We start from the raw sequence: 20,994 nt of genomic DNA on the forward strand, positions 1-20,994 counted from the left end.
TAAACACTTCTCAGAATAACTTTTTGTTTTGCCTTTTGACTCCCGGTCATCACAAGAGTGTCAGGTCAGGGAGAGGTGGTGCTCCAGGGTAGGCAGGCGGCGGAAGCTGAGCAAGGCGCAATGACTTTTATTATCTGACAAGCTGCAGCATCATCGCTGATTGCTGGCTTGGTGCCAGTCCTGTGTGGTTCAGACAGTTCATCAGCCAGTATGCAAGCTGTCCCCTACCTGGCATTCTAGGAAAATGATTTTTGAATGTCTGTTGTCCTTCCCTCCACTAATAAGCAGATGAAATTTGGCAGGGATCTGCCTGTCCTGGGTGTTTTCCATTGAACTACAAACCTTGCTGGAAGACTCTCAGCAGGTCTACAGTAAGTGGTGAAGAGTGCCCTGATGTAGTCCCAAACTGGGAATAGGAGCATGGATGTCATGCCTTGACCAAGGTCTTTAGCCCGGAGAAAGAAAACATATGTAGAAAGGCTGCTGTGCAGGGGGCAGAGATGTGGCATGAAAACAGGAGCTGTACATCCTAGCAGGCTGCTTTTGGTGCTTGCTTCCCTTGGAATTTACTTTCTGTTTCTTTTGAACATGGACAAGCACAATGCACCTTTCAAAAGTGAGGTAGTTACTCTACCATCTGTCCCAGTCCCACTGAAGCCCCCTTTGGTTCCTGAAGACCAGCAAAAGAGCCAGTACAAGGGTCAGAAAAGCGAGCCTTGTCCTGAAAGCTGCTTTAAGGTCTTCTCTGGGCTCTGCTGGGACCTGAAGAGTGTTCAGGGAGCACAGGCATCTTAGCCATATCACCCTCAGTAGATACCATAAGATCTTTCTCACAAGTTAATATCTTCCAGAGCTGGTCACCAAAATAAAGTTGAACCCTGCTTGATTAATTAGCAACCCTGAAAATCAGGGCATGTAGATTTGTGAGCAAGTTTAAAATTAGTCAAGAGATTACACTGATCTTGTCAAAGATGTCCTGTGGTCCAGCTCCACAATCGTCACCAGACGGTCCTTCAGGCTGGTTTCCAGAAGTTTGGGCCCCTCCACCGAAACCTTCTCTAGGAAAGCCAGGGCAAGGATGGCAGCACCGGCAGAGCCCAGGGAACACCGCAGACTCCTGGAGCACTGGTCAAACTAGTTTCATGGTTGCTCTCTGCTGCCGAAATGGTGCAGAGGTGCTGAAGTGCTGCCAAAGATTATGTGACAGCGAAGCAAGCTGATGGTGTGCTGCTGCACTAATTGTGTTGTGCTGCAATAATGCCTTGCTCCACTTCCCTGTACCTAGAAATAATTGCTGAAAGAAAATCTTAATCCTGATGCTTTTATAAACTGTGAGATGTTAAGAAATGCCAACAACTGGGCAGCCTCTTGGTAAATGATGCCCAACCTTGAGGTGACAATTACAAAGGAATGAGGATCTTATTTCACTCTTAGGATGGAAACCTGGGCATGGATATATGCTCAGTGCCTGAGTTACAGTGCTCTGGGGCATAGTGTTGCGTTTAATACCTGACCATAAATAGAGAGATGCAATGGCAGAACTATAGCAAGAGAATTTTCATCTTGTCATTGAACAGCCATAATATCTAGCCTGGTGGTTCCTCTGTGGTTGCTGAACCAGTTGTTGAGGTGTAAAGTTCACTTTTTCTGGAGCTTCTTCTTATGACTGTTCCATTTTGCCTTCTGTTTTTTGTTGGTTTTTTTTTTTTTTTTTTTAAATTTATCTGAGGCTAAAGGACATTTAAAGTTATTCCTCAGACTTCTACAGCAGTCCGTTGGCACTGCTATATCCTTCCTGGCATTTGAGTTTCCTACTTGTTCTTTTTATTCTGTTTGTACAGCTAAATCAGGTCTGGGCCTGTGAGCTGGAGCTCAGTCTGTTCTTGGCACCACTGGGCTGGATTTTGGCATCAGCACCGAGATCAGCCTGTGGCCTGTGTCACTGGCGGACGTCTGAAGGCAGATGGGACAGTGCCATGTAGCTATAGCAGGACCACAACACTGTGTAGGTTGGTGGGAAGCAGGATCCCCTCCAGAGGGGAAGTTTCCTGGATGGAGAAGAGAGGTAGCAAGGACTTCTGAAGCCAGTGTTGCCAGATTGTTATATTGCTTGTTTTGAACTATCTTTTAATACGATCCTTTTTGGAAGTGCGTATTTACATCCTGAAGGAGCTTTGTTTACTGTATTTGCATGGAAACATGGAATGCCTGAGGTGAGTACAGACAGAGTAATGTCTCTGTCTACTTACTAAAGATGTCACCTTTTATGTTGGAAGGCTTGTATGGATTTTGACCTTTTGATAAATATTCTACAAGATTATAGAATTTACCTAAGCTTACTAGTAATTCCTTTCTTGGATTTCTAATGCCAGATGGAGATCCTATCACTGATAGTAAACTGTTACTTTCTGTGTCTTGCAAGGTAGCTGTAGTTTGCAATGATTCTTACAGGGGACCCTGAGATTCACATGTAGATGTTCTGTGGCTTTCGCACTTTCTGTAAACAGCTGCTGGTGGTTACTGTCTGAGGGAGGTTTGAATTAGATGAACATTTATTCTGCTCCAGTGAGGCCAGTGTTAAATTATGCCAGACAGGAAAATTACATTCTTTCAAAATTATTTCTTCCCTCAGCAAGGTACCATTTTAAAATAGTATGAGAAATGACTATGTAATTAGCAGTGTACGTAGATTTTGCAGAGATGTGGTAGCAGGACCCAAGCACGATCAAATTATGGCACCTCATGAAAAGGCATGGAATATGGAACAGACAAATCATTCCCTCCCTTGCCATGAAATCCAGCCACTAGGAGGAAACTATTGGAATCTGAAACTATACACTATATGCTGTGTTGCTTGGCTCCAGATGATAAACAAATGTGACCTCCCTGTATGTGCCCCAATAGGCACATTAGGATCTCGGACAACATGGTGAGCAAACTGGAAAATTATGTTGATCATTTGGAGAGACTGGTGCAGTTGGTGGTAGAGAAAAGGAAGACAGATGATCTCTTGTCATCAAGGTTGCCTGTTGTGGTTTTTTTTGACTGACACTGTACAAATGTGTTGCTAAACAAAGTGTTGCTCTAACATGCTTGAAATTAAGAAAGAAAAGCCAATGGAGGATGCAAAAGGGTATCAGAAGCAGGGGAAGAAATAGGAAGGCAATATCAGCCAGCATGATGGGCAGTGATCTCCATGCAGTGCTTTCATTGATCCTTAGAGAAGTTTTAGAAAATGCTTTCAGTAACTTTTGCCTCTTTCCAAAACAACTCAGAGCAAATGAAGGAAATGGAGAACAAGAAACAGTGGTCATACAAGAAGGTATCCCTTCTGCTCCTTTCCAGCCTCACTTGAGAGAGCGGCGCATTGCTTGGTGGAGCTGCAACTTGCATTATCTCAGCATCCCTCTTCAAGTGGTCAGTCTCCTGGGTCACCTCTTTCCTCTATAGCATCCTTAAAACACATGGTGTTTGGCACTTTCTGGCTATTGAGCAAACAGCCATGGAACAGCAATGCTTTCGTTGATTCTTTTGCTGGCCTTGGGGAGGGACCTCTGCTAGAATAACTTGGTAGGCAGGCTAGCAGCAAATGTGTTTTCTTAATCTGTTAATGGCTGTGAGGAGGAAACCTGTTTCCCTATCTGCCAAAGAAAGTTGTGAAGTGGTTTGAAATCCCTCCTATGAAAAAGGCCTGAATAACATTTCAGTTTAGTCCAGTTAATTGATACAGTAATTTCAAGACATTTTTGGGTTTCTTCTGTGCACTTTTCTTTACATTTTGGCAAATAGTCACTGCAGGATCGAAGGTTCAGATTTATTTGCACCCTGCACCCCACATCTAGGATATGCAAGAAAAATAGTTGTGCTCTTTTTGTTGCTAAAAGTGGAAACCACTGGTGATGCTTATATGGTGGCTAGCAGCCTGCCTGTCCGCAGTGGGATCAACCACACTGAAGCAATAGCTGTTATGTCCATGAAATTCCTGAGTGATGTAATTACTTACAAAAACTGAATTATTGGCCTTCACACAGTTAAAGAGCTGGATCCTGGCTGGTTGTGAGCTGAGGGTGGAGGTCCGGGTACCTTGGAGGGTGAGGACTGCCACCCACCAAGGCACGGTGGCACACCTATCACAAGCGTGAGGTAAAACCTTGTCCTGGTTTCAGCTGGGATAGAGTTAATTTTCTTCTGAGCAGCTGGTGCAGGGCTGGGTTTTGGGTTTGGTGTGAGAACAGCGTTGATAGCACACTGATGGTTTTGGTTGTTACTAGGTGGTGTTTACACTAAGTCAAGGACTTTTGAGTCTCTCGGGCCCTGCCAGCGAGAGGGCTGGAGGGGCACAAGAAATTTGGAGGGGACACAGCCAGGAGAGTCGACTCAGTCTGGCCAAAGGGATATTCCGGACCACATGGCATCATGCCTAGTATATAGAGCTGTGGGAAGAAGAAGGAAGTGGGGGATGCTTGGAGCGATGGTGTTTGTCTTCCCAATGCCCCGTTCCGTGTGATGGAGCCCTGCCTTCCTGGCGATGGCTGAGCACCTGCCTGCCCACGGGAGGTGGTGAAGGAATTCCTTGTTTTGTTTTGCTTGCACACGCGGTTTTTGCTTTACCTATTAAACTGTCCTTATCTCAACCCACGAGTTGTCTTACTTTGACTCTTCTGGTTCTCTCCCCCGTCCCACTGTGGGGGGAGTGAGCGATCGGCCGTGTGGTGCTTAGTCGCCTGCTGGGGTTAAAGCATAACAAACCTGTTGGTGTAAACTTCCAGGTGATTAACTTCTGAGTTTTATCTTATTTTTTCTATGGGTGCTTGTGATTTGTTACTGTGGGTCACCAGGTACATAATAAATTGTGTATCAGAACCCTTAAATTTATTGTCTTTATTTTTTCTATATATGGAATTTCTCTTTCCAATACAGATAAAAGAAATGCAAAATTTGCAAGTTTTCTCAGTTCACAATTCATCCTCGGAAGTATCAGATCAGGCTACATATTTTTCCTTGATGATTATTTCTGTTGTTCCATTAATGTTTGCCTCTACTGGAATGAACACCAATCTGAGATGCCTCCCTGCTGTGACCTGCTCATGTCATTCTTTCTGCCTCAGTTTCTCTCAGTTTGTAAAGGGAAGATTAAGTCTTTCTGATCAATCAGCTACTGTTTTTAAAGTACTCTGAGGTATGCACTGAAGATGCTAGCACAGGAGTGTTGGGCAGGAAGACGAGACGTGCTCAGAATGATCTTATCAGGACATATTAATCACCGTTCAAATTTACAGCGCTGTGCAAACACTTCCCAGTGATAAGGCTTTGCTTTACGCTCAGACCTCAGCTTTAGTGTTCCCCAAGCAACAGGACCTGCCTGTCCTGCTTCCTGTCCTGCGGTACTGCATCGGTTGGACTCCGCTGGATGCACTCATGGAAAAGCAGCGTGCAATTTAAACCTGCAAGGTCTTCTCAAAGCATGCTTCAGGGCCATGTTGCTGACAAACCCGTGCTACCTGTTGTGGTTTAATTGTCTTATTTTTAAAACATCAGTACGATATACATCCTGAGTGTCTGTCTTGGGTGGTTGGCATCCGTTGCTATGTTTGCTCCCAGAAGGAAAACGCTGATGTTATTTTCTGATTAGAGCAGGTGAGTGTAAGCGGAAAAGCAGACTGCCTTGCAACAGGGTGGGATCCCTGCCAGTGATGCTTTGTGTCCGAGTGTGCGAATGCCCAGAGAGACCCAGTCTGTGGGAGGAGGGTGTTAATGTGGATGAAACCATGTGCAGAGAAAATTTAGCAGGAGAGGAGGCACAGGCTGCTCAGTGTGGGAAGCAATCTGGGAAGGATGGAGACCAGTTGTACCACAGAGGAGCTGTTTGCATTGCAGGTGAATTTAACGGCATTTATCTTAGAATTTAGAACTGGAACATGTCTAACAATTGCTTTTAAAGAGCAGGCTAAGACATTAGTGGGTACCAGGTTTTCCTTGTAACAACAAAGTAAAGAAAAATGTATTGGGAAGCAGGCTGATTTCTGTACTTCGGGGTGCAATGCAGCTTCTGACAGAGCTCAGGACACTAGTCTCCCCCTTGTGTGCCTGGCTGCAGGAATTATTACTTATTTCTCTGAAGCCACAGGACTCGACCTTTGCAGCGCCACAAGGATAAGCTATATGAAAGGGCTGTGGGGTCCAATCAGTCAATAGCTATTTTTAGCTCTGCACCTGTGAGTGACAGCTGCCCTTTAGGTAGAGATAACGTGAAAAGATTTGGTCTTCAGAACAGAGTGAGGAGGTTCACTCCTAATACAGCCTATGCACTTGTATGATGGGGTTTGTATTTATCAAATCATGTCTCTTATGATACTATTCTGAGTTAAGTAGGGTCTTTCCTTGCCTCTGACTAGGACATTTAAACACAACGTCATGGATTTACAGAATAAAGAGATGAAGTCGGTGTTTAAATTAGGGTTAAGATGGGGAGTTATCTGGATCTGTGACATTGCCTGTGTTTATATTGTGCAATGTATTGCCAATCCTGGCAGTGTATGCAATGTTTACCTCAGTGTGCCACTAAGCTGAGATCCCCCTACAGGGCGGCTTGCAGCCCTGATGTGGCTTCATTTCTTTCAGGGCAGAGCTAGCAGGGGATGCACTAGGTGGGCATCTCAGGTCAGATCTAGTCTGACATCTTCACATCAAAATCATTTGCGAGTCCTCTGATAAACAGCCACTGAGGATTCATTCTCAAGTTTGGATTTGAAATTATGGGGTCCCAGCACAGGATATAATAAGGCACAATGTTTGACTGTAATTACTTCTGACTTTGACAGTCTCAGAGCCTGCTCCTTCGTTTTCACTGTTGGACCTGGGGTGGCAGGAGTGGAAGGAATCACAGTGCCATGGCACTGCTTGTTTGGGGGCACTAAATATAGAGTGTCAAGGATGGAAAGTACCAGCTTGCATAGGTGGTATGCTTGCTGGCTTGTACTTCTTGAGGGTTTTGTGTTAGATCTGACTCACTCTTTCATTGGCAATTACTGTTGGACCTTCTTAATCCTTATTTACATCTGCAGGGACTGTCAAACAAAGGCCACCCAGGTTAATGTTGTTTACCACTTGCAAGTGAGAAGTGACCTATATTTAATCAACAAAATAGTGTGTAAATGTGTGTCACTGTACTAGCGACAGTTGTGATGCAATTTGTGTTGTTATCATCTGGACACCTGTGTGTGTTCATTTCTTTCCTGCTTCTTGCCATGACCTCAGTGACCTTGTGCTTCAGCATTGCAATGCCAAACCATGAGAAGGAAAGCCTGTAAAAACTCTTGCCTCATTACAGTTCATCCAAATGGGAGGAAGAGTTGGGACAAAACCAAACTGTAATCTTTGGGAAAACAAATGTTGAGTTCTAAACAGATTATCTGCATCCCTTGTAACTAACCTTCCTCTCCCTCTATATTTCCACAATCAGCCTTGAGTTGGACTTTCAGATGCAGAGATCAAAGCAAGCATTTTCATGCCCTGCCAGCTGAAGAAGATCAATCATTGTAATGCACCCGAAATAATGAAGTCTATCAAGCTTCAGGTTGTGCTAAAATCTTTTGCAATCACTGCATTTTCTGATACTGGCAACATAAATAGTATTTAGTAGAATAAATAGTGATGAGCCGTATGCCTGTTAGGAAAAATTAAGGTGAATTGTAGCCCGTATTTTTAATGCAAGCTATTTAGGATGGACTACTTGTGCTTTTTTTGAGAAACAGTACTTCTGGAGCTGAAACTTGTTCATGTGTTGCTGCCTTCTCTGGTACATAGATCTTTTCACAGTCACCTCTGAGAGCTGTTTTTCAGTTGTGTTTGGGGTTTTGGGTTTTTGTTTGTTTTAGCAACAAACCATTTCTGTGACTGTAGGGAGACAGTGATCCAGACCAGGATTGGTAATAGGGCTTTGCCTACCCTACAACCACAGCTTGCTGGCTGCATTACCTGCACTGTGTGTGACAGTAACACATATAGGAGATATGTATGCCCAGAGGCTCCATCCCACAGTGGGCAGGGAGGCGGCCTGGGAATTTGCAGGCAAACTTCACAGCTGCTGCAATTCTGTAAGGTTTGTTCCAAAGCAACACGTTGCATAATCAGGAAGAAAATTAATCAGCCTACCAAGGAAACTCGGTTCAAGGCTTTCTTCACAAAATAGCTGTGGTAGGAGAGCAGTGACTGCTGCAAAGGCAAGGCAAAAGAAACAGGCTTTGGAGAAGAAGCTGGTGTGTTAATCTCATTTGGCAAGGACAAGAATTTGAAGATGTAGAGCCACTTGGCAGGTGTTGAAACTCAGGGTGTTAGTGGGAGGAGGGAAGCAGAAAAGGAGGCAAAGCAGTGAATGGTAGAGAAAACCCTGCAGGATCATTCTCTCTTATCAAAATGTCCTGTGGTGCACAAAATATTTGATAGCTCTGCTCTGCTTTAGAAACTTGTACCCCTGAGAAATACTTTGGAGCACAAGCCCTATGAGGAGCAGCTGAGGGAACTGGGGCTGTTCAGCCTGGCCAGGAGGAGGCTCAGGGGGGACCTTGTTGCTCTCTACAGCTCCCTGACAGGGGGTTGTAGGCAGGTGGGGGTCGGTCTCTTCCATGTAGCAAGCGACAGGGCAAGAGGGAAAGGCCTCAAGTTGCACCAAGGGAGGTTTAGATTGGGTATGAGGAAAAATTTCTTCACTGAAAGGGTGGTCAAGCATTGGAACAGGCTGCCCAGGGAGGTGGTGGAATCACCATCCCTGGAAGAGTTTAAAAGACATGTAGGTGTGGTGGTTAGGGACATAGTTTAGTGGTAACTTGGCAGTGTTGGCTTAACAGTTGGACTCAATGATCTTCAAGGTCTTTTGCAACCTAAATGATTTCATGAGTCTGTTCTCTGATACTATGATCTTTTAACTCCCGTCTGTCTAATCCAGACAATCCTGTCCAGAGAGTGCCCTCTGTTGTGTGCGATGGCTAAATGCCTTTTCAGCAGGCTGTCAGGCAGGATGCTGTCAGCTGTAATTCAGCTTCTAAACAGCTTTATTTTTCTCAGTTACTTATAAATACACATGGACTGAGATTACACCTAGAGGAGCAAATGGAGTCCATAATAAGTGGGATCTGTGTGTATTTGAAAACTGTGGCGGTAATGTATGTGTGTTCTAGCTATGCATTATTGTCATAACAATGAGGTTTCAAAAAGAACAGGAAGCTCAAAATCCTTAATTTAATAGAACTATTCAGGAGATTTCCTGTCTACAAACATCTATAATGTGCTTATGCTGCAGTATGTACAGACACAGGTACACCTGCTGTGTTCATTAATAGGAGGTGTAACAGCTGTAGTCATTCTCCCTTTCACATATAGGATCCTGGAAGTTTCATGGAAAAGGCCTTAGAATGTTCATACACTTTCAAGAGTTTTGTTCAACATTGTTTTAGTAATTACTGGAAGTAAGGAACCTACCATCACTCTTGCTGGGAAATTATTTCATGTCTTGATATTTCTTGCTCTTTAGCAACCATGGTTTCCCTTTCTAGCAATTTCTTCTTGTTGTTTAAGAGCTGATGTTACTCAGGTGCAGAGCTAACACCCAAACCCTCTTGTATCTGACACCAGCTGCGTCTTCAAGGAAGTGTAAAGCTCATTAGCTTGTTTTCTAACCTCAGGTGTGCTTAATTTGCATCCACACCATGCAGCTATACAGCACTGAGCCTGCCCTGTCAGCAAGACCTCTTACTTGTAACAGTGTTGTACCTACTGCAGCATGTGTCATACTCTACATAACCCAACTGATGGGTACTGGCAATGCTGAGGCGCAGGAAAGAAATATCAGGTAATTAATTCTGAGGACCTTCTAACTACTGCTTGATAAAATGCATCCTTTTCTCTGATCCTTGACATGTTAGGTTGGTTTTCATCTCGTTCAAAGGCTTCACAGATCAAGCTAGGATCTTGCAAGACCAGGCCTGGAGGGGAGTTTGGTACCACACTGAGACTGATGGGGAAGGGGGACCCTGAAGGTAAAATTTGTGTTGAAAATTCATATCCCTGTGTTCTCTCTAGAAACAGGTACTCTTGGCATCACACCCCTTTAAAAGGAGGCATGGGTAGAATACATAACCCTTGGGTTTTCACTAGTTTAAAATGCCTGCAGAGGCTAGGGAGAGGTAAATCTATTTTGGGATTCTCCAGTATTTGAGGCACAAAGCTCGCAGAATGTTTTATTTAGCTGGTAAAATGGTGCACAAGGATTTTTTGTAGCTTTCATTTCTTTCCTCTGTAAAATAAACATTTTTAGTAAAGAAGTCCAGGTCCATACAGGATTGGGAAAAGTTAAGAAACGCAGCTGGTTTGCCAATTATAATAAAACAGCACAAAATCCAGTCACAAAGAGTAGGTGGAAGATGATATCTGCAAGAAAAACACAGATTCATTGTGAGTACTTCCCTGCCAGCTGCCTTTCACGTTGTCTTCCCACCCCCCTCAGTGCAACTGCATGCCCCTAATGTGGCTCTGTCACCATTTCAAGTTTTAACAAATAGGCTTTGAAAGGCGTTTTTCAAACCCTTTCCAAATAAAAGTGCTTTCAGTTATCTTTGTTAACGCAGTGAAAAATGCTTGTTCCTTTTGGGGAAGAGGGTGTGAAAATAAGAGAAATTAATGTTCAGTATTGGAAGTTATTGGTATGATTTTATTGTCCAGTGAGGGATGTGCTGAAAGGAGGAAGACAGAGTGTAACATTGAGAAATACAGTTTGATTTTGAAATATTTCCCTTTGTGCCAAATTTACTAATTTTTTCACCTGTTTCTTTGAGCTATGGGTTTTATGTTGGCAGAGCCACTCAAAATCCATATTGGGTTTGATATTTTCATTGTTGTACTTTGCTATTTACCTGAGAGTGTGTAAAATCTGGATAAACCTTTGCCTGTATAAAATAAGAGAAAAAGATAACATTGGGATGGCATGTTTAAAATAGGGCAAAGTGCACCAGCATTCTTTGTAAAAGCAGAACAGATAACATTTGCACATTTTGAAATTCTGGCTATTTCTTCCTATTGGCCATACTGTCTGAATTTATAAAAGGCTCCTCAGTTATCTTCTAAAATTGATGGGGTTTTTACTGGTGGATTGCAGTAATGCTGCTTTACATGTCTTTGTAATTTTATATTAGCTTTCAGGTTGATGTGGATGTAAGTGATAAACTAGCATAAAGGGCTCCAGTGAAAATATGATTTGGGCATACCTTGTTCCAAGGACCTGTTTCCAAAGATGTACTGGATCTGCAGGATTAAACCAGCCCCTGGAGAAATTTCTGTTGCCTCCAGGAGGTAGCAGTTAGAGGAACTACAGGGGCTGTTTTATGATGGGGAAACCTGGTGGCAGTTCAATTTGTATATCAGGATGGATAGGCACAAAGGGTTAACCTACCAGAGTTATGAGTATGCTGAAGTACCAAACCAAAGATTTTCTTTCCCACTGCTCCTAATCCTGACCTCTCTCCCACTCCTGGGCAATCTGTCAGAGCATGTCTGGGCTGTTGCTGAGGTCAGGTGCAGGTGAGTGGGGTTGACATTGCGAACTCGGCATGTCAGTGGCTTGGCCATTTATTGTTAATGCCAAGTGGGTGCCTTGACTCACTCTGTGAATGAGGAGAGTTTCACTGAGCTCTCCTGCCAGAGCCTGGAGGAGACCAACGGCTGTTCAGGACTCCCGCTGCCATGGGGGAAAGGGTCTGGCAGAGACTTTGGGTTCCCTCTGCTTGCTCCTGTGCTGCGAGCCACGGGTGGCTCCCAGCTTCCTTGCTTCCCAAAGGGAGAAACACCCCAGAAACCCAGCCACTTACTGCGTACAGCAATCTCTGCCACTAAAACACCTCCAGTTTGTTCCATGCGTTGTTTTCGTTTGTCACAGATCTGAAGAGATCAGAGAGAAAGCCATGTATACAAGAAAAATTAAAATAAAAAAATCCCAACCAAATTCTCATGTTTCCATCCAAGGAAATGAAAACTGTGTAAGTATTGCTGCCTATTTTCTAGGGATTCTTTTTCCTCTGTAATTACTGGGGGGGGGGGGGGGGGGGGGGAGGGGAGTGGTGGTGGTGGTGCAGGAGAGATTTAAAGTCTTTACAGTGCATTTTCTGGGCATTTTGGTGTGCCACAGCCCTTAGAGTGGCTGTCAGTGTAAGCACTCTTTCCAGTTGTGAGATGGCAGGAGCCCAGACAGGTGGCTACTTGCTAATTACAGGTCCTCCTGGGCTGCCCTTTCTACCCTGCCTTAAACAAAACTCCTGTCAAGAAGGAAGGGGACAGCTGAGCTCCATCTATTTAACCTGTGAGCTCTGTGAAGTCTTCTGTTGTTGTTTATTGTTAATTATAATTGATTCACATTGGGTAGACACAGGAAGCACCGAATCCCTTTCATATAGATCATCTCATGTCCAGCACTAATGATGCCTGTCACAGCTGATAAGGTCTGTATGGGAGGCAGTGCTCTACAGATTAAAGGTCCTTGCATGTCCCCTGACCTTTGCAGATCCCCAGCTGTGAACATATTTTTTTTACAAACACAGCATGTGGTAATTCTGTCATGAGTTGCTTGTAAGCAGAGACCCCCAGCTTGGTTCAGCCTTAATTGCAGCAAATCACCAGCTGCATTTTTGGGTTGGAAGTGGACTCAAGGGATGTTAGCCTGATGGAGCAATTATCCTATGCAGGAGGGTGAGGAGGGAATTCCACTCTGTGCCTGAAAGGATGATGTAGGTGTTTGGCAGCACTGTCAGAGAGGTAGATACAGAGTACTGGTTTTGTGTTTTCTTTTAACCCTGGTCTGTGGTGGGATAAAAAGTTGAAGAAATCTCTAAAAAACAATTTTTTTCTTTTGTCTTTGAAACTTTGGATTTCTAACAATGTGTTTTTGTCAAACCTGCAAATTATGCACAGATATGTGCCCTCTGGTTAGCACTGAGGCTGGGTAATAAACTGCTATCTTAATTTGGGTCCTGCACTGAGAAAGGGTTTAGAAAGAAAAGCTAGTTTCACTAGGAGTGATGCTTTCTCTTCTCCAGCAAGAAATATTTGTTGTTGAAACAACAGTATGTTGGCCCAGGAATATTTTTGGGCTTTCATTTCAGATTAAATAAAGTTTGACTTCGTCTTAAGCAATGATACAGTCAGTGCATGAGAAAAAGAACAGCAAAGCTCTGACTTAGTGAAGGAGGCAGAGAGAAAGAAGTCTTTAAAGAAACACACTTTGGTAACCCTCACCCTTGCATCAGTTGGTGCAAGAGGTGCGCAGCTGCCCATGCTAAATAATTTGCCTGTATAGCCCCCCACCCTGTTCCCACCTAAGGTCACAGGGACCTACTCTTCGACCTCGGTCCCTGCTCCAGTGGTAATTGATGTATTTAATGCAGAACAGGACTGCTGCAGGGGCAGTGAGTTACTGCAGGATAGCAGAGGATGTTCCCTGGGAAGGGGGACTAGGAGGTTTCGTTTGACTAGCAGTGAGCTTTGAGTCAGGTTCTCCTGGTGCCCCCAGGATGCCCTTGGCACCGAGGGATTTGGTAAAATGGAGAAAAAACAAACAAACAAACAAAAAAAAAAACGCTCTACTTTCTTCCCCTTTTCAAGCTTGTGTTTAACTGTAGCTGTTTATCAGACAGGACTGTAGTCTGGGATATCGAAAAGAACTGAGTTTTTCAATGGCTGCCTTATTTCTCAATACATTTGAACAAGTTGCCCAATGTTGTGTGTGATGCCTGTGGCATGACTGGGGTCGGGGTGCACGGCTGACCACTCGGGTTCACGCATTGTGATGGCTCCATCTGCTGAAAGCCCTGGCGCTGGCTCTGCACCTGACGTGCCCTCAGGAAGGTCTCGACATCCACTGAATAAACTTAGCACCATGTGTGTCTCTGGGAGGGAGGCCTTACCACTGGGCAGGAGAACTTCTCACTGTCACAGACATGCGTCTCGCAGTGCAGCCAGACCTTGGACAGCTTGGGGATGTTACGGAAACGGAAGGCATTGAACTGGAACGTTGCCCGGTTTGTTTTCCCATTCTCGTGCACGAGGATGGAGCTGTCCGTGGCACACCTGTGTGGTATATGGAGAAGAAGTGTCAGTCTCCATGGCTTCAGCGAACCATCTCCTGAGGTCACAGTCCGATGAATACATTTGCCCTGCCGTGGGCCGGCTTCTCCTTTGCCCCCTCATCCCCAGCCTGTGGCTTTCTGCCGTCCTCGGGGCTGGGCTGGGCAGAGTCCCACCCCAGGTCCCACCAGCACCTACCCCTTGGTGATCAGAGGCCAGTGGATCTGGTAGAAATACTCTGAGGAGGGAGTTGCCCAGCAGTTGTTGAGAACAACTTTGAATCTGGGGAGATACAAACCCCGGATTAACAAGGAATGTCCCAATTGCCAGTTCATTAATTATTACTCCTTCCCTTGCCTACCTGTCACTTAAGCCCTTAGCTTCCACTCCAGCAAATATGTCAGAACCAATTTCTGATGTTTCAACGATGAAAGGGGCTTCTTTTATACTTGAAAACTTGGCATTCTTTGAAAGACAAAGAGAAAGGCATCATGTGTTACTAGTAACGTGCAAAGCAAAGGCATGTGGCATCTTCAGACAGCTCTGGAGAGATGGACACCAGAAGTCTGGGCTCTTATTAACTGCAAGCTCCAAACTCTACACCTAGTAGTAGAACTATTGCAAGCCCAAGATGGTGTTTAACAATTGTTTTGTTAATATTGGGTGTATAATGATAGTAAGTGGCAGAATTTGATGCTATTTGGGTTGTGGTATGTGTTTTATCACAGCATGGGTAGGAAGCGAGCTGCTTCTGGTATACCAGAAGTGGAGGGTGAAGCTAATGGGAGTGAGAGACTGGAGATGACTGTATGGAATAGGAATGGCGTTTTGGGAGATGGCCACATGTCAGGGAGAAGGCATGAATTCAAGCAGAAATCATGTGCCCACATGCAAAGGTTCAGCACTCTGTGATTTGTGCTTGTGGTCCCAGCATGGTGAGAGCTGAGGGGACACGAGAGTGCAGGAAGAGCTCTGCCAGCTACAGTCATTCATCCACTAAAAAGCCAGCCTGCTCGAAGCAGTGTAGTGTGTGGTACTCGGGTGAAAAGGTCTAGTTACAACTACACTGAAGTATATACCTTAAGTCCTGCTGGTTTTTGTTGTGTAAGAGCATAACAAAGCTACTACCAGAACTATATAAAGAGTAACAGGTTTAATCATAGCATTGGTTTACTTAGTTAAATCTACACAGCAGGATTCAGGTGTATGCATTTCTGAAGCTGTTGGACTATCTTTCCCTGCTGTGCTTGCTCAGTTCCCTGGTACCGACTTTCTTATGTACCTTTCCTTGCCTGCACAGCGAGGTGGCTGTGAGGCACTACAGTATTCCCACTGCAACATCTGATGGACTGGAAGCACTGAAGCTAAGGCTCAAGGCAGTGTTTAGATTAGTGATTCATGGCTGTTAAGTGCCCTGAGAAATTCTCATTTCACCAAGGATTTCACCAAAGGAGAGAACTTGCAGAAGTACTGTCACAAAACTCATATGAGTCCTAGTGCTAAAATGAGTTGAACCTGGTATACTGCTTCTTTTTCCAAACTCTATTGCTCTACCCTGTTTTAGGGTACTATCTTGTTTTTCTTCACAACACATTTCAGTGCTGAAGGTCTGATTTCTGTTCAGGCTCCAGCCCCTCATACTGCATCACGGTCCTGTGATGTTAATGGTGTGTCATGGACTAAAAGGCAGGTGAGATGTTGCCACCGGGTTACCCTACAGCTTGGGCACTGCTTCTGGATGAGGAAATGGGCACATGAAGCACCTGGAAGTATAGCCACCAGAGGCAGAGGGTTGTGTCAGGCAGCAGCAGAGATGCACAGCAAGGCAAAATAAATCTTCTATTTTGCCAGAAAACCAAAAAGAATGTTTCACTGAAATTACCCTTTTCTCCCCAGTGAAAATGTGAACAAAATAACAAAGGACTGGTCTATTAGCTTTCTGAGCTTGTTCTGTACTTTTGCTCAGTGGGAAAATGTATTGGTACAGTTCAGACACTTCTTGACTCCTGGGACCCCACAGCCATTAGAACAAAACAGTAATTTGGCAAAAAATTAAAGTCCCAGAGATCCATGGCTCACTGTCTGTCCTTTGTTTTTTGCAGCCGTTCTTACAGGAGCTGACAGGAGCAGTGTGGTACCTCCTGAGACCTTGCCAGTACGTACTACCAGTGTGCTGTGTATCAGGAAAAAAAGACCACATGGGTTTTTATGTGGCACCCAAAGCTTGACAAAATGTTTAGTGATCAATTGGTGCCCAAAATGCAGAGTGTGGGGGGAGAGATTTCCATCAGTCCACCTTGTGGTACTCCCTCTACCTGACCTATGAATTTAACACTGTATGTTATTAGCTGCACTTTTTTCTAGCTGTTCTAAAATAGAGAGGCTGCTTTGGTGCTCTCAGTTGTGCTTTGGTGGAAAGAAGACTCCAGGATCAGGAGCTGGCAGAGCTGTGGGGAGGAGAGGGATCTTTGAAAAGATCAGCCTGATATCCAGGGACAATATTTTGTAAGAGGCGCAATTCCAGTATGACCTAAAGATCTCTGGGGAACACGAAATAGCTGTCAGATGAGAGGGCCAGGAAGCAAATTGCAAGAGAAATGCATGGAGCTTTGCTGTGTCTGTAGAGACTAGGTGGTAGCAGTGGTGTCTAAAGATGCATGCTGCTCTTTGAGTGGGACTAAAAACAAATTTTGCTTTTTCTTGTAAAACCGATCAACATGCTAGAAACGTGTCTCTCAGCAGAAGAATCTGCCCGATTTGGAGGGATTTAAAAAAACAGTTAGCATGTGTCTGTTCTGTTCTCTGTTACTCAGCAGAAAGAAGAACCCCTGCAAACCCCACTGTAATTATCTGTTCCAGGCTAGTGATGTGCTCTGTGACACTTCACAGTCAGGACCAGAGGCCCTTTTTTCCCAGTTCTTAGGCTGAGGCCTGCGGAACGTGAAGGCGAAAAAGCTGGGTGGCAAAGAGCACTTACAGAGTAGAAGTTGAGGGACAACTGACTTTCAAATGAGCCGGAGCTCCCATTCTTCACATGGATGGTGGCCACCCTGGGGACGTAAAGTTTCCATATGAGTGGGATATGGTACTGAAGACAGGGTGAGATGTACTTGCAGAAGAGGACGTACCTTTGATCAAAGGCAGCCTGGTTCACCAGGTAGTTGGCGTTGTATGTGCAGGAGAATGAGTAATTCACAGGCTGGCTCTTCACAATCACTGAGGAGTCATTGGAGACAATGGAGTTGTAGAAGTGATAAATGGGGTTCTTGAACTGTGGATGGTGAGACAGAAATGTAGGCAGTACTGAGTCTTTGAGGCATCAGCAACAACTTCTTACTTTGCAACACGAGGACTCTATCTGGTGACAAAACACCATCCCTAAGGAAAAATGGTTTTCTAGCTCTTTATATGCTATGCTGCCTATACATATGCCTTACTATATATAGGTTCTGTGTAATACAGGTGCAAATGGGTGACTAACACATAGATTAATATTGATAAGCATGCGAGTACTTTGCCTGTAGATGCGCAAAGCACAACTATTTGATTCTTCCTTACCTGATACTGGGGTTTGCCTCCTCCTTCCATCAGTGCTTAAAGCCGACTCCAGGCTGAAGGAAACCAGACTCTCTCAAGTGAGTCCAGCTGATTTCTGAGTCCAGCTCAGAAATGTTGACCTTAAATAGTCTTACCTCTGACTGTGTCCCACAGTATGATTTGTTTTTAGGTGATAGGTCCGGGATTGTGAATTGGTAATATCCTGAATCGTGGATGCCATTGTAGCAAATGCCTCCGAGTGCCAGTTGATTAACCTCCCATCCATAAGGACACTCCGGAATTCTGGTAATGATGGTTTTAGGATAGCAGTATACCAGAATTACATCTGAAAGGAAAATAATGCACCTAGAGTGATATTCAGTGGTGTTTTTCTTTCAAAGAGCTGGGTCTGCACACCTGCTTTCCATTGGTATTAAATTTCTGTGAGCAGGGGTGGGTGCTGGAAGGTCCCCTAACATAAGCAGCTTTCGCTACACAAAACTGACCTTTGGGTTCTTAAATTCTGCCCTCTTCAGAAGAGTTTGGCCTTTGCCTTCTAATCAATGCAGAACTTCATGTAAATTTTTTATCTTTCTGGAATAGCTGATGGGGGAGCAGAGACACTGCTGAGAAACCCAAAGTCAAAAATAGGTGCACTGAAATCTGTCAGATTAGTTTATGCTGCAGAACTGGCTTCTGTAATGCCACCGAGTTTGTAAAATAATATTAGTGAAGTTCTTTGGTAGACCTGCACCTTTTTGTAGCAGCATTAGATCTAGACCACGATAGATCTTTTGCCCTTTCTTTCCTGGCACTAGCATTGCAGTGCCAGCGCAAATGGAATTTTTACAGTTCTCAAGTTAAAAGCTAAGATCTGAAAATGAACCAAAAAGCCTAGCCCTGTTACTAGCGATAGTGAATGAACTGAAATCCTAGCGCTGTTAACAGCAATGGTAAATAGCAGTGCAATATGTTTCCAAACACTGTGACTGCTAATACAACCATGAATATTGAACATCATAACTTACAGACTTATTGCTTCATGATAGTGAAATTGGACAATTTTCAAAGAGAATCGGGCAGTGTGCATTTGACTGTCTGATGGGAATATAAAGGGCAAATATTGACTAGCCATTAGTGACCTGAAAATTGAGAAAGACTTCCAATTACTACAGTCAGAAAAAAAAGACACTCTGCCTGGAACTACTCAGTTATTTCTTTTAAAGCCCTTGACACTCTTATTTTTATGATAAAAGCCTTGTTTTGCAGCCTTTCCATATCTGTTAGGGAATACTTGGGGAAAGACAACTAGGGACCTTAACAACTTGGTCCTTTCTGGTCAACAAACCTTTAGCTCACGCAGGCTGGTTCAGCTTGTGATGATGGTCACATTTGTAACTCTGGTGACTTTACATCTATAAACATTCCTGCAGTTCAGAGAAACTGCTTCTTTAACTGGAGGTACTGAAATAAAGGGCTAGAGGGTCAAATATGTACGATATACAATGAAATTACTGACAGTAGCCTGACGCCAGTCACGCACACACAAAGAAATCTATATTGAGGCGTATTCCAACACATTTCTAAAGCGGATTTCTTAACTGTAGTGAATTCTATATTACAGGTCTGCCTGGCACCAGATCACATGAATTTCTAGGCAGAAATCAGTATGAAATTAGAGCCTTAGCTTCAACGATTTTGGGGCTTTTCTTGTTTAATATAGCAGTGTGGCTCAGGAGCTCAGCCCAGCACATTCATTCACCACTTGTCATCTGATGGCAGTCAGTGGGACGAAAGCCCAGCTTGGACAGCAAAGATCTGCTGCATCTAACCTGTGCTATTTCAGATATTTTCTAATTGTTGTTGTTTTCTTTGCCATTTTATGCCTGAATTCTCCTTGTGCTTAACTTTATTGAACTATGATTACTGCAAAGAGTTAAGCATGTGCCTAATTCTCTGTGGGGCTAGGACTTTAGTAGTATATGCTTTACTGTGCTAGCTGAAAGCAGATCAATAAAATAAATGTAAGGATTAGCTCTCCAGAATCCACAGTTTAACTTTCTGAAGAAAAACCTTTCCACTTTTAAATAGAAAAAACCCTTCGGCAGCTTAATTACAAAAGAAGATCTTAGGAGACTTAAGTTATTTTACCTGCTTTATTTGGACTGCAAGGCCCTGCAAGAGCTTGAGCCAAGATGACCAGCAAATAAATAGTAAGAGTCACCATTTCTTGCAATGATCTGAGGACACAGGGAATAAAAGCTGAAATGGTCTTTAAAATTGGAAATAAAAACAATGCATTGGCTGCAGACCTGAAAATGTATCTACTGTTAAACACGTTCTTCTTGCAGAGAGAACCAAATAGCATTGCTGATATTCTGTCACCCAACTTAATTGCATCTACAGGATAAACATTTCCAAGACGGTTATTGTTGCTGGGTCACTATTGTGGCAATTTTGCTATTTCATTTTAGTGGTGGCTTTTCATTATTCTAGTTTTTCTTTGTTTTTGTTAAGAGTCTAAATCTAAAGTGTTAGTATAACCAAATGAAACCGAAACAATAGGATCTGAAAAAAGAGGGAATAGAAATTACTAGAATAAATTGATGCAATAACATACATGTTGTGCTTATAAATCTAATGGTAAAACTATTCTTTGTTGTGATGGCTGTCCTGATGTATATCATCTTAACTTCACGTAGCTCATTTTTGGCAAATCACACATTTTCTCCTTTACTACTAAATGTTGAGTTTTTAGGAAAACATACATACAGGAATTTAAATTTCCACTTCAGGCCTCAAACCTTTAAGCTGTTTCCCACAGGGAGAAGCACGTACAGCCCATGGGATTGGGACTGGAGTTCTCCTATTTTCCCTTCATAGACACTCTTCAGTGTCTGCCCTCATATACATATTACTGAACAGACTGTCAGAAGTAACAAATATCCTTTAGGTAAAGAAAAAGAAATCTTCCTAATTAAGTATTTCCAACAAAAACTATAGATTTCAACATTTAAACACAGCCTCTACTTAAAACCTTATATTTGTAAAAAGCTCATACAGTACATTTCAGTGACAATTCCTTCTAATTATAATCCTATGCATGCTACAAGAAATTTAAGTATTATACTTACGAGACAGAAAAGGGCTAATTATTTCAGCTTTTCATTCCAATCTTATTCCAATAGCTGCGGTGTCAGCTCTTCCCAAGATGTCCTCGTTCAAATGAACCCAGCTGGCGTTATCTTTGCTTTATATAAGCAATCTTGTAAAAGGAGCCCATCTCTGGTTAAATCTCAACCTGTCAGTATTGTCCAGTGTGGGAGGAAAAAAAGGAGTTATAGAAAAGCA

General features: G+C 43.5%; 1 protein-coding gene across 2 annotated transcripts; it reads right to left on the reverse strand.

Annotated features, from left to right (window-relative positions):
• Positions 1-10,221: 10,221 nt before the first annotated feature.
• On the reverse strand, positions 10,222-20,869 carry TECTB (tectorin beta). Of its 2 annotated transcripts, none has more exons than XM_056351000.1 (11): positions 20,778-20,869; positions 19,795-19,883; positions 17,799-17,989; positions 17,235-17,377; positions 17,084-17,156; positions 14,468-14,571; positions 14,305-14,388; positions 13,947-14,109; positions 11,859-11,928; positions 10,908-10,940; positions 10,222-10,425 (listed from the first exon to the last, which is right to left on the reverse strand). In XM_056351000.1, the coding sequence occupies exons 2-11, from the start codon at positions 19,868-19,870 to the stop codon at positions 10,373-10,375; spliced, it is 990 nt and encodes a 329-aa protein (XP_056206975.1). In that variant the 5' UTR covers positions 19,871-19,883; positions 20,778-20,869; the 3' UTR covers positions 10,222-10,372. The 2 variants fall into 2 exon arrangements, with proteins under 2 accessions (XP_056206975.1, XP_056206976.1); XM_056351001.1 differs by having other exon boundaries at positions 19,795-19,905; positions 20,778-20,841.
• Between the last annotated feature and the right edge of the window lie 125 nt (positions 20,870-20,994).

This window comes from Falco biarmicus, chromosome 9 (assembly GCF_023638135.1).
Source record: "Falco biarmicus isolate bFalBia1 chromosome 9, bFalBia1.pri, whole genome shotgun sequence".
NCBI classification, from domain to species: domain Eukaryota; kingdom Metazoa; phylum Chordata; class Aves; order Falconiformes; family Falconidae; genus Falco; species Falco biarmicus.

Coding starts and splice junctions, on each gene's coding strand:
- TECTB (XM_056351000.1), bottom strand. CDS start 19,870: ATGGTGACTCTTACTATTTATTTGCTGGTCATCTTGGCTCAAGCTCTT. Junction 17,157..17,234: donor CAGGCTGCCTTTGATCAAAG/GTACGTCCTCTT, acceptor TTACGTCCCCAG/GGTGGCCACCATCCATGTGA. Junction 14,572..17,083: donor TGTCCCTCAACTTCTACTCT/GTAAGTGCTCTT, acceptor TGTCTTTCAAAG/AATGCCAAGTTTTCAAGTAT.